This window comes from Heloderma suspectum, chromosome 5, assembly GCF_057233095.1.
Source record: "Heloderma suspectum isolate Gila_16-S chromosome 5, 16-S_ref, whole genome shotgun sequence".
Lineage (NCBI taxonomy): Eukaryota > Metazoa > Chordata > Lepidosauria > Squamata > Helodermatidae > Heloderma > Heloderma suspectum.
Window position 1 is genome coordinate 207321043 of NC_139462.1, and position 13079 is coordinate 207334121.

At 42.9% G+C, this 13079-nt stretch overlaps 1 protein-coding gene across 1 annotated transcript in view; it reads left to right on the top strand.

Moving 5' to 3' along the window:
- Positions 1–13079, top strand: part of CCDC7 (coiled-coil domain containing 7) — a 360733-nt gene that overhangs the window by 99733 nt on the left and 247921 nt on the right. The window contains exons 17-18 of the mRNA XM_084859830.1: positions 831–1283; positions 10297–10367. Coding sequence (XP_084715956.1) covers positions 831–1283; positions 10297–10367 — 524 coding nt within the window. The remainder of the gene's footprint in view (positions 1–830; positions 1284–10296; positions 10368–13079) is intronic.

The following is a 13079-nucleotide window of genomic DNA, read 5'->3' on the forward strand; positions in this document are numbered from 1 at the left end:
CCCCCCGATCCCAACACACAACACACTCAAGATCACCCCTCCAACTCTGTCTCTCCCTCTCTCTTTTTCACACACATGCACCCCACCCATAATGCATCCATTTTCTTTCTTTCTTTCTTTCTTTCTTTCTTTCTTTCTTTCTCTCTCTCTCTCTCTCTCTCTCTCTCTCTCTCTCGCGCCCCTCCTGTCTCCTTCTGTACTTCCAATCTTTGCACTGCTCCCTACTGCCCTCCCATGGTCCCATTTTCACTTTTTCTCACCTCCTCATGGCCCTGTTTACTCAATTTCCTCACTCCCCCAATACCTCCATCTGCTTTTGTTTTCTCCCTCCTGCTATGGCCACATTTTGCACTTTTTTTCCACTTTCTATGGCCCTGTTTGCTCAGTTTCCCACTCCCTCATTACCTACCTTTCTTCTTTTCATCCACTGACAAGTCTGGCTGAATTCAACCATTGTCACCCATGTCTCCTACTCTTTTCTTCAGACCTGCTCCCAACCAATCCAAAGGCCTGCTGCTGTCCAGTTAAATCAGAAGGGGCATGTGCAGCAAAGGCCCAGGAAGGAACTGGAAGCAGACAGAGAAGCAGCACAGGGACACCATTCCAAAAAATCAATGTGATCGGGGATCGGGCACAGAGAGAAGCAGATAGCCTGGTGGGGCACTATAGTATACTTCTGTGGTTGGTCGGGTGCCACATTTGAGTATCTCAGGGTTAAAAGCTACGAAATTTGAAGAAGTAATTGAAAAATGTTATTACTGTGCACAAGTAGTTTGCACATTTCAAATTAGATAATTATAAATGATCTGTTTTAACTTTTTAAAAAACAGGAAGCCGAGATGGCAAAGGGTCAGCTTGCTGAAATACCTCCAAATATTCCAGATTGGCAGTTCCCTTATACAGCAATTGAAGAAGATGACAAAGATGTTCCAAAGAAAGGCAAAAAAGCAACAAAATCTAAAGCCAAAGGAGAGGATCGAGCAGATTTAAAGGGACTGTCCACGAGTGGAATTGACAAAACAATCCATAAACTGCAAAGAGCTGAAATGGGAAAAGCAGGTGAAACACTTCCAGGAAAAGGCCAGGACCTTTCTGCAGCACCCCAAACAAAAGACGCTAAACACAAGAGAAGGGGGTCTGTTTACCCAGATGGACTGAGTGAGAGTTATGAAAAAGAACTTCCAAAACAGACTTCCCAATCTGAAAGCACATCACGAATAACTGACAAAAAGATGGAAGATTCAAAGAAAACAAAAGCCAAGACAGAAGGAAAATCAGAGACAGTAAGCAATACTTATTATTTTGTTTTTTAAAATATATATTAATTTTGATAAGCATATTTTACAGATACATGTTTATCTAGACAATGTTCCATTCCTTTTTTTATTTTTTATGACTGGCTAGGCATATCATTCGAAATATGTATATGCAACAAGCAGGCAACTGAAGCCTTTTCTTAAGTAGAGGAAGGAATGTTGGGGAGAGATGCCACTGACTCAGAAAATAGAAACAATCCTTTTGGATTAGACCAATGATCTATTTAGACCAGCCTCCCCCAGCCTGTGCCGTCCAAATGCTGTGGACTATGACTTACACCCATCCCCAGTGAGCATTGGCCATACTGGTTGTGGATTATAAGATTTGTAGCCCAGTACAAATTGTATTGAGCCAGTATAGTGTAGTGGTTAGAGCGTTGGACTGGATCTGGGGAGATCCAGGTTCTAGTCCCCACTTAGTCATGAAGCTCACTGGGTGACTTTGGGCCAGCCACCGACTCTCAGCCTAACCTACATCACAGGGTTGTTGTGAGGATAAAATGGAGAGGAGGAAGATCATGTAAGCAGCCTTGGATTCCTTGAGGAAAAAAGGCGGTGTATAAAGGTAATAAATAATTAAAAAAAACAACATCTGGAGGGCACCAGGGTCAGAGAGACCAATATTCTGTCAATGGTCATATGGCTGAATGTAGATTCTTTACAAAGTTTCAACTGCACAGGATATTAAGAAAGTAACTGCAATTCATTTGGATGTTTATAGTATGATAGAAACCCTAATATCTCATTTGAACCCCAGATACAGACTATTTCACACTGAAACAATTGTACAAGTTACAAGTTCCAAACTTATATGACCTTCCACATTTATAGAATATGTTTTTACAGTTGTGCTGTGTGCAGAAGATTCTTTTCTCAAGGCATATACATACGGCGATTAGGCTTCCTAAATAGTCTTGACATGAACCAAAAGATGTTCCGTTTTTGTGTTTGTGACTTGATTCAGATGACTCATTTTCAATGTGCAAAGTGCATTCTTTGCAGGGAAGTAAAAGCATCTGGCATGAATGTTATTATATGAATCAACCCTGAGTCTATTTTAGAAAAGAAAATAAGAGGCTATAATTATTCCCTTCTATTTTATATTCTGCTTCTCTCATATATCCATATGGCTACTATCTCAACATTAGTGGTGACACTGATATTAACTAATTTGGACTATCCCTTTCCCTTTCAAAATATCCTCTGGCATTCCTTTTGACACTAGCTATATTTGTCCAGTCTATTTGGAATCCTTCATTTTGGGAACCTTGAAACTGGACCACCAATTTTGTTAGTACAAGCTGTCACTTTTCATTTGCTGTGCTTGCCACATGCACTTGTTGTTGTTCAGTCGTTCAGTCGTGTCCGACTCTTCGTGACCCCATGGACCATAGCACGCCAGGCCTTCCTGTCCTGCGCTCTCTCCCGGAGCGTGCTCAAGTTCATATTCATTGCATCCGTGATGCTATCTAGCCATCTCATCCTCTGCCGTCCCCTTCTCCTTTTGCCTTCAGTCTTTCCCAGCATCAGGGTCTTTTCCAGGGAGTTTTCTCTTCGCATTAGGTGGCCAAAATATTGGAGCTTCAGCTTCATTATCTGTCCTTCCAATGAGCAGTCAGGGTTGATTTCCTTTAGGATGGACTGATTTGACCTCCTTGCAGTCCAGGGGACTCGTAAGAGTCTTCTCCAGCACCACAGTTCGAAAGCATCAATTCTTCGGCGCTCAGCCTTCCTTAGAGTCCAGCTCTCACAGCCATACATTACTACTGGGAAAACCATAGCTTTGATTAGACGGACCTTTGTTGGCAAGGTGATGTCTCTGCTTCTTACTATGCTGTCTAGGTTTGCCATAGCTTTCCTCCCAAGGAGCAAGCGTCTTTTAATTTCATGGCTACAGTCACCGTCTGCGGTGATCTTGGAGCCCAAGAAAGTAAAATCTGTCACTGCTTCCATTTCTTCCCCTTCTATATGCCAGGAAGTGATAGGGCCAGATGACATGATCTTTGTTTTTTTAATGTTGAGTTTCAAACCAGCTTTTGCACTCTCCTCTTTCACCCTCAACAAGAGGCTCTTTAGATCCTCTTCGCTTTCTGCCATTAGGGTGGTATCGTCTGCATATCGGAGGTTGTTGATAATTCTCCCGGCAATCTTAATTCCGACCTCTGATTCATCCAACCCGGCATTTCTCATGATGTAATCTGCATATAAGTTAAATAAGCAGGGTGACAATATGCAGCCTTATCGTACTCCTTTCCCAATTTTGAACCAATCGGTTGTTCCATCTCTGGTTCTTACTGTTGCTTCTTGACCCTCGTACAGGTTTCTCAGGAGACAGGTAAGGTGGTCTGGTACTCCCATCACTTTCAGAATTTGCCACAGTTTGTTGTGATCCACACAATCAAAGGCTTTAGCGTAGTCAATGAAGCAGAAATAGACGTTTTTCTGGAATTCTCTTGCTTTCTCCATGATGCAGCGAATGTTGGCGATTTGATCTCTAGTTCCTCTGCCTCTTCGAAACCCAGCTTGTACTTCCAGTAGTTCTCGGTTCGCATACTGCTGAAGCCTAGCTTGTAGGATTTTGAGCATCACCTTGCTGGCATGTGAAATGAGCGCAATTGTGCGGTAGTTTGAACACTCTTTGGCGTTGCCCTTCTTTGGAATTGGAATGTAAACTGACCTTTTCCAGTCTTGTGGCCACTGTTGAGTGTTCCAGATTTGTTGGCATATTGAATGCAGCACTTTAACAGCATCATCTTTTAGGATTTTAAATAGCTCGGCTGGAATACTGTCATCTCCGCTAGCTTTGTTGTTACTAATGCTTCCTAAGGCCCACTTGACTTCACTCTCGAGGATGTCCGGCTCAAGTTCAGTGACCGCACTATCATGGCTATCAGGGACATTCAGATCTTTCCTGTATAGTTCTTCTGTGTATTCTTGCCACCTCTTCTTAATCTCATCTGCTTCTGTGAGGTCCCTGCCTTCTTTGTCCTTTATCATGCCCGTCTTTGCACAAAACGTTCCCTTCAGATCTCCAATTTTCTTGAAGAGATCTCTAGTCTTTCCCATTCTGTTGTTTTCCTCGATTTCTTTGCATTGTTCATTTAAGAAGGCCTTCTTGTCTCTCCTTGCTATTCTCTGGAACTCTGCATTCAGTTGGGTATATCTTCCCCTTTCTCCCTTGCTTTTCGCTTCCCTTCTTTCGTGAGCTACTTGTAAAGCCTCATCAGAGAGCCACTTGGCTTTCTTGCATTTCTTTTTCTTTGGGACGGATTTCGTTGCTGCCTCCTGAACAATGTTACGGACCTCCGTCCATAGTTCCTCAGGCACTCTGTCTATCAGGTCTAATCCCTGAAATCTATTCCTCACCTCCACTGTATATTCATAAGGGATATGATTTAGGTCATACCTGAACGGTTTAGTGGTTTTCCCGACGTTCTTCAATTTAAGCCGAAATTTTGCAAGAAGCAGCTCATGATCTGAGCCACAGTCAGCTCCAGGTCTTGTTTTTACTGACTGTATGGAGCTTCTCCATCTTTGGCTGCAAAGGACATAATCAATCTGATTTCGATATTGACCATCTGGTGACGTCCATGTGTAGAGTCGCCTCTTGTGCTGTTGGAAAAGAGTGTTTGCTATGATCAGCATGTTCTCTTGGCAAAACTCTATTAGCTTTTGTCCTGCTTCATTTTGTACACCAAGGCCATGCCTGCCTGTTATCCCGGTGATTTCTTGACTTCCTACTTTAGCATTCCAATCCCCTATGATGAAAAGGACATCTTTTTTTGGTGTTAGTTCTAGAAGGTGTTGTAGGTCTTCATAGAACCGATCAACCTCAGCTTCTTCGGCCTCAGTGGTTGGGGCATAGACTTGAATTACTGTGATGTTGAATGGTTTGCCTTGGATTTGTACTGAGATCATTCTATCATTTTTAAGATTGTACCCCAGTACTGCTTTTCTCACCCTTTTGTTGACTATGAGTGCTACTCCATTTCTTCTAAGGGATTCTTGCCCACAATAGTAGATATGATGGTCACCTGAATTAAATTCGCCCATGCCTGTCCATTTTAGTTTGCTGATTCCCAAGATGTCGATGTTCAATCTTGCCATCTCCTGTTTGACCACCTCCAGCTTACCTTGATTCATTGATCTGACATTCCAGGTTCCTAAACAATATTGTTCTTTACAGCATCGGATTTTCTTTTCACCGCCAGACACATCCACAGCTGAGTGTCCTTTCGGCTTTGGCCCAGCCGCTTCACTCTTTCTGGCGCTACTTGGAAATACCCTCTGCTCTTCCCCAGTAGCATATTGGACACCTTCCGACCTGAGGGGCTCATCTTCCGGCGTCATCTCTTTTAGCCTTGTGATACGTTCCATGGGGTTTTCTTGGCAAGAATACTGGAGTGGGTTGCCATTTCCTTCTCCAGTGGACCACATTTTGTCAGAACCCTCTGCCATGACCTGTCCGTCTTGGGTGGCCCTGCACGGCATAGCTTATGGCTTCACTGAGTTACGCAAGCCCCTTCGCCACAACAAGGCAGTGCCACATGCACTACACAGCTGCAACTTTGAAAATAAGTTGTGTGAATGCCAAATTTTGACGTATTAGAGCAGCCTTTCCCAACCTGGTACCTTCCAGATGTTTTGGACCACAGCTTCAATTGGCTATGCTTGCTGGGGCTAATGGGAGGTGTAATCCAAAACATCTGGAGAGCACCAGGTTGGGGAAGACTGCATTAGACAAATGCCTACTCTTTTAGAAGACATAAATAAATGCATCATTGAAGCATTTCTGAGTGTTAAGATCTAGGACCCATGAATCTGGGCCAGCTTGGGAGATATTAAAGAGAAATAAGGTCTCAAGATTTCAGTTTCTGTGCTGGAAGATCATTTAAGTGATATGATAACTGGAAGAATATTTATTAAATGTTTATTTACTTTATCCTTGCTGAACTCTTATTTATATTAAAATATTTGAAAGTAAAAAAAGCCAACCTGTTAACATGCCAGATCCAAAATTGATCCCATGCAACTTCGTGGACTCTATCAATTAAGAAACCAGATTTTACATTATCCAACGACTGAGCTCTAATCCAGGCATTCTTTCCTTTATTTGAAATGTCATTGTTGTGTGTAGGCAGTGATCTACAGTTATTACTATCTAATATTTGAGAGCTGGACTATAAGGAAGGCTGAGCGCCAAAGAATCGATGCTTTCGAACTGTGGTGCTGGAGAAGACTCTTACGAGTCCCCTGGACTGCAAGGAGGTCCAATCAGTCCATCCTAAAGGAAATCAACCCTGAGTGCTCATTGGAAGGACAGATACTGAAGCTGAAGCGCAAATATTTTGGCCACCTAATGCGTAGAGAAAACTCTCTGGAAAAGACCCTGATGCTGGGAAAGACTGAAGGCCAAAGGAGAAGGGGACGGCAGAGGATGAGATGGCTAGATAGCATCACCGATGCAGTGAATATGAACCTGAGCACACTCCGGAAGAGTGCGCAGGACAGGAAGGCCTGGCGTGCTATGGTCCATGGGGTCATGAAGAGTCGGACACGACTGAACGACTGAACAACAACAACTTCATGGCACCCTACCCATTTTGGAGGCTAAAATCTTAACAAAATAATCCAAAATATAGCCGCCTAATTGCCATGATCCCAGCAACCAACTCACTATCATCAGGGAATAAGGCCATGGACTGGGAGGAGATACAGGAATGGGAGAGGGAATGTCCCTCAGAACTGGCCCCAGATGTTCATACTGCCCAAGAAGTGTGAGAGAAGCCCATTGCGCCAGCCTGTCTCCAGCCCAAGGAGGCTGTGTTGCCTTCTCTGGCTCAAAGGACTCCAGCCCAGAAGCCCTAATGGAACCAGTCACCCATGCGTAATTGGAGTGAATGGCTACTAACACAGGCTAGGGGACTTTAACTGAAGAGGCTTCTCTCAATGATGGTGTAGGCAGCCACCTAGATAAAGCTGCAGCCTCCAACTGTCATAATTGAAGGCTCAAAAAGGAGAGGAAGAATAGCAGTTCTTCCATTTTGCTTAAATCCAGCTGCATGACCTGCTGAATTTCTAACTGCTGAATTTTGTAAGAGTGCTTTCCAGATGCAGGCTCCTAGTGCTACCAGTCAAAAGGCATTGTGACTGATGCCATCCATCTCTTCCTCTTATTTCTGATGTTTGTAAAGTTCTCTAGAAGCCGTTTTATCTGAAGAGCAGAGTAAATATGCTTTATAAATAAATAAGACCTACTGTGCATTTTCTACAAGGACAGAGTAATCCTTAGATGTGACCCTTCATTCATACCTAAGGTTAACTTTCTTGTTCATACTTTCCTTCTGGCCCAACCCTCCTCGATCTCTCAGCGGCTTTTGATACCGTTGACCACGGTATCCTCCTGGACCACCTGGAGGGATCGGGCATTGGAGACACCATATTGCAGTGGTTCCGGTCCTTCCTCTCTGGCAGGTACCAGAGGTTAGCACTGGGAAAGGAGGTTTCGGACCCGTGGCCACTCACTTGTGGGGTGCCACAGGGTTCCATCCTCTTCCCGATGCTGTTTAACATCTATGTGAATCCGCTGGGGGCTGTCATCAGGAGGTTTGGGGTGCAGTGTCATCACTATGCAGATGACATGCAGCTCTGCCTCTCATTTAAATCTTCACCAAGGTTGGCCGTAGAATCCCTGTCCAAATGTCTGGAGACGGTGAGTGGGCTGGATGGGGAGGAATAAGCTGAAGCTGAGCCTTGACAAGACCGAGGTACTTTTGGTGGGAGACAAGAGGAGGTTGGGGGATGTTGACCTGGTGTTGAATGGGGTATGGCTACCCTTGAAGGACTAGGTCCGCAGCCTGGGGGTCATTTTGGACTCCCAGCTGTCCATGGAGGCTAATGGAGGCTCAGGTGTCAGCTATGAGCCAGACAGCGATGTACCAGCTCCATCTGATATGGCGGCTGCGCCCCTACCTTCCCGACCAGCTGCTCCCATCGGTATTACATGCCTTGGTCTCCTCTCATTTAGACTACTGTAATGCGCTCTACATGGGGTTACCCTTGAAGATGGTTCGGAAGCTGCAGAATGGTAGAGAATGGTACAGAATGCGGCGGCTCGCCTGATTAAAGGCAGCCGCAGGTGAAATCACATCACTCCAGTGCTGAAGGAGTTGCACTGGTTACCAGTTGTTTTCCGGGCCAAATTCAGGGTGTTGGTTTTGACCTTTAAAACCCTATACGGTTCCGGCCCAGCCTACCTAAAGGAGCGCCTCCAGCAACACCAGACAGACCGCTCAACAAGCTCAGCCTCGTATAGCCTTCTCTGTGTCCCATCAACCATTACAGCTAGGCTGGTGAGGAAGAGGGAAAGGGCCTTTTCTGTGGTGGCCCCCACTCTGTGGAACTCCCTCCCTAGGGAACTCCGCCATGCCCCCTCTTTAATGTGCTTATGTCGTGCATTAAAAACATGGTTGTTCAGGCAGGCATTTGGGGTGGGTTAGGGTATTTTTAGAAATTGATGTTTTCAATGTATTTTATTGTTTTAAATTGTTCTTGTACATCGCCCAGAGTGGCTGGGTGACCAGCCAGATGGGCGATTAATAAATTTAATAAAAATAAATAAATAAACAAACAAACAAACAAACCCCTCTCACCCTACCAAACGTTTCTTGCACAGATTAGATGTCTGCAGAGCTCTAAAATATGTATTCAACATACATCCATGTTCAGTCAAACCAATTAACTTTTTCTCTTCTCTTACTTCACCTCTATGGGGAAAAGGTGTTTACCTCCACCATAGGTCAGTGTATTTCATTAGCATAAAAAATACAGCACAACCAAGTTCCATTCAGCATCACAGCTCACTCCACCACGGTAGTAGCCACTTTAGCAGCATTGTCAAGCAGTGCACTAATTTCTGAAATCTGACAGGGTGCCATTTGGTCTGCAGCAAGTACATTTACAAAACAGCAAGCACATTTACAGCTCAGTTACCTATGCTTCTGCACCATTTGGGAGGACAGTGTTGCAAAACGTACTTCCTCCGTAAGAGAAGAGGCACGCATTCTGCTGTGGCTATCATACTGCTTTTTTATATCCCAGTCTAGAGACCCTCCTACACCAACTGAGAAAGGATCATTGCCACTTAATTGTAAAGTTTATTTCTTGTTGGTGAGTCTCCAGGCCTCACCTGCATCTCTATTACAGACATTCTTGCAAGATAATAAAAATTTGCCAGACATTCCCGCCAGGAGTTTTTCTTCCTTATTTCCTGCCAGTTAACTTTTTTTTTTTTTTTAATGAACTTAAGCTGTTCTATGATAAGCTTGGTCGCATTTCAGAATTAGGAGAGAGGGTGTCTTTCAGGAAAGCAAAAGGCTTAATACTATATTAGCATACTGTCTATCTCTTGAGCTAGTAGGAGGAGTAAATCCTGGAGACCCTTTGTACACCAACAAGAAGTGTTGGTAAGTTCCAATGTTCTTTTCTTACAGGAAGCGAGACAATTTCTCCAGCTTGCAAATTTCTGAATGGGGAACTATCAGTTCATCACACCACTGAAGAATTTGAATACTTACTGTGTAAACCTATGCGTGTTTACTCAGATGTAAGCTCCATTGAGTTCAGTGGGGCTTCCTTTCAGGGAACTGTGTATAGGATCACAGCCTTAATATTCTCAAAAAAAAAATCCTTTCAATAGGGGAGGAGGAGGATGAAAGGAAGGAAGTAGGAACTTTTCACAGTGCTCAAATGGAGACATTTCACATTCATTTTGTTCAATACATGGTCAGTACTCTATGATACAGAATTTATTATTCTTCACCAAAAGGTCATTTACAAGGTCAGCCTAGGATTTCTCTTTTTATTAATGGTTCTTTGTGATGCTAGTTAGTGAATAAATGTGCCAAATTGGAATAAAGTAAGGTTTTCCATACAATTTGTGTACAAGTCGGTATAATTTGATATTGTTTTTGCCTTCAAGGTTGATTCCAAAGGCGTGGCAAAATCCAAGGAGTCTGCAGAAATTAAAAAACCACGTTCAACAGTAAAAGGGTAGGCACACTTGGAAGTTTATAGCATAACAGTAAGATAATGCCATACAGTATTAGATCTTTATATGGAGCTCCTTTTGAACAGTCATTTATGAATATTGTTAACTTGTGATTACTTCAAAAAAGTAGTGGGGTTGAAAGCTTGGGAAGCTCTGACGTCTGTGTGCTGCCTTTCCAGAGTAGCATTACAAAGGATGTAGTTAACAGCTCCTTTGACTACTGGCCACTGAAAAATATAAATGAGAATTCCAATAGTAACTGCAATGCTTGGTTCAGTCATCTGTGTATTTAAAAAGTTATACAGCTTATGCTTTCTGATGCATGTTTTGCCCCTTGGTAAGGAAATGTAATATATCAGAAGATTTGGACATTGCAGTGCACACATACAGTTTTTATTTGTTACTCCAGTGAACAATTGCAGTTTTTATCCGCTATGGAAATGTTAGATATTCTTGATGTTGATCGTTTTGTCTAAAATGTATTTATTTATTACATTTATATCCCACTTTTCTTCCATCATGGAATTCAAGGTGGCTACATGTGGTTGGTTCCCAGGTGGTCTCCCCTCCAAGCACTGACCAGACCCAAACCTGCTTAGCTTCAGCAAGGTGGCTGCCTCATGTACCTTCAGACTGTGCCCTGGGACCCAAAATAGAGGAATGCCTAAACATTACCTCACATAGCTACTCTGCCATTCAGGGTCTGACTCCAGAGATATTTAAGGCACAATCCTATGCAAGCTTAGACAGAAAAAAAGGCCTACAACTCCAGCTGACTGGGGCATGCTGGGAGTGGTAGGCCTTTTTCTATCTAAATTTGCATAGGATTGTGCCCTTAAGTATGTAGAAATACTTTTGTTGACTTGAACAGGCTTTAGATCACAACAAAGAAACCATAATGACTTCTTCATCTTCTGTTGTTCATCCATGATCCCACTCTTGTTTTGAAGAATATAACAGAATAAAAAGACACATTTTATTGCAAAGTGGTAGACATAGGATAAGAATTAACATGTTGCTAATTTATAAGAACAAGGTATCTATGAGCCTCATAAAGTTATATTATTTCCTTCTTCAGCTTAATTATAACTATGGTTCTTCAAGTTGTCATTTATGTACTCACACAACCCACCCAACTTCCTGAATCAAGTGGGGGCATCTCTGCCTCCTATACCTGGTCTAACTTCCACTATGGCAGTCTGGGAGCCACACCCTTTGGGCATGTGGAGTGGGATGGGGGTGGGATGGGCTTTCCACCAAAAAGTTCAGCTCTAGAATGTTCTGGACAGAGCTCTGTGAAAAACCCATATGTGTGAGTACACAGATGACCATCCAGAGAACCACAGTTACAGGTAAGCCATCCGCCTATTTATTGTCTGCTGTCTTACTGACTTCACTTTCCAGCTTGTGTGTGTGTATGTGTTTGTGTGTATGTATTAGTTATAAATACATATATAGTGATGTTAACTTTTTTACTTCCATTGTCTGTTGCTTTAGAGAGTATTAGTGGAAAAGCTACTCATAAATATTTAAAATAAATCAGTAAATAATAGGTACTATAGAATAGTAGGTTCAATATAACCAGTTGCTAAGATAAGTATATTTGCAGGTTTATAAGAGACATCCAAATATATAACAGTTATTCTTCCTTCAGACTGAATATAGTTAAAACAAAGCCACATTTAAAAATATGTATGAACAAACACAAATTCAGATTACAAGTCAAGTATCTCAGTGTCTTCATTCAATATGGGTAACATCTGCCCATCTCTTGAATGCTTGTCTGAGGAAGCTGAGCCTAATAATGACATCTCAGACGAAACTGATTTTTCATAAGAACTGTTTTCTGCCACATGTAAGCTGGATTCTGAGTCAGTTATGTACAAAAAAATCTTTCTGGCACTGAGATTATGCCAGATTCCACCCATCTTGCTTCAACACCACAGGGGGCTGGTCTGTATCCATTGGTGTGCAAGCAGAGGTTCACCTCTGCAAGGGGCTTTTTCACCTCCTACTCCCCACTACAGCCCGTCCTTTCCACCTCACATTGCTGTCTCTCTGAAAAGCTTTCCTGAGTATCAGGGACCCTCAGGAAGAGCCTGGAATGTAAGGCAGAGGGCTGCTGTGGGAGGGAAAGAAGCACTCGAGAGGCAACTTGTACAAGAAAGTTCCCACTCCCACAAACTACTTCTCCTTGATTTTAGCCACCCCCTCCCACTACAGCATCAATAAAATAAAAGCTAATTTTATTTAAGCTTCTAATAAAATGTGATGCTTATTTGGAAAAACGTATCTTGTCCTAATAGCAAGCTCAGCTGGTGAGTGCTAACAGAATTGTAGATCAGGGACCCAAGGTTTCCAAAAGTACAACAAATAATTAAGTGGGGGAATCCCTATGTTTGGGGGAACAAAAACAGCTGAGTGAGAACTGAGAAGGTCCAGTCTCCACAGAATGCTGAGTATCTGTTAGTGGGCAAACATGTGTCTGTTAGTGGGCAAACATGGAAAACCAAGAGAGGGGGAATGGAATATTCTGGAACGTGGCTGGCTAACTGGAACACTGAACAGAAACACTGCAACATTTTGTTTCAGGCCCAACTTATCGTTTCCTCTAATACCAAACTTAGGTGGTCCCATGCCTATCAGTTTGGAAGTGAAATGGGGCCATCCAAAAATAAGATAATGGTTTCTGCATACTTAGTGGATTCTGCAGG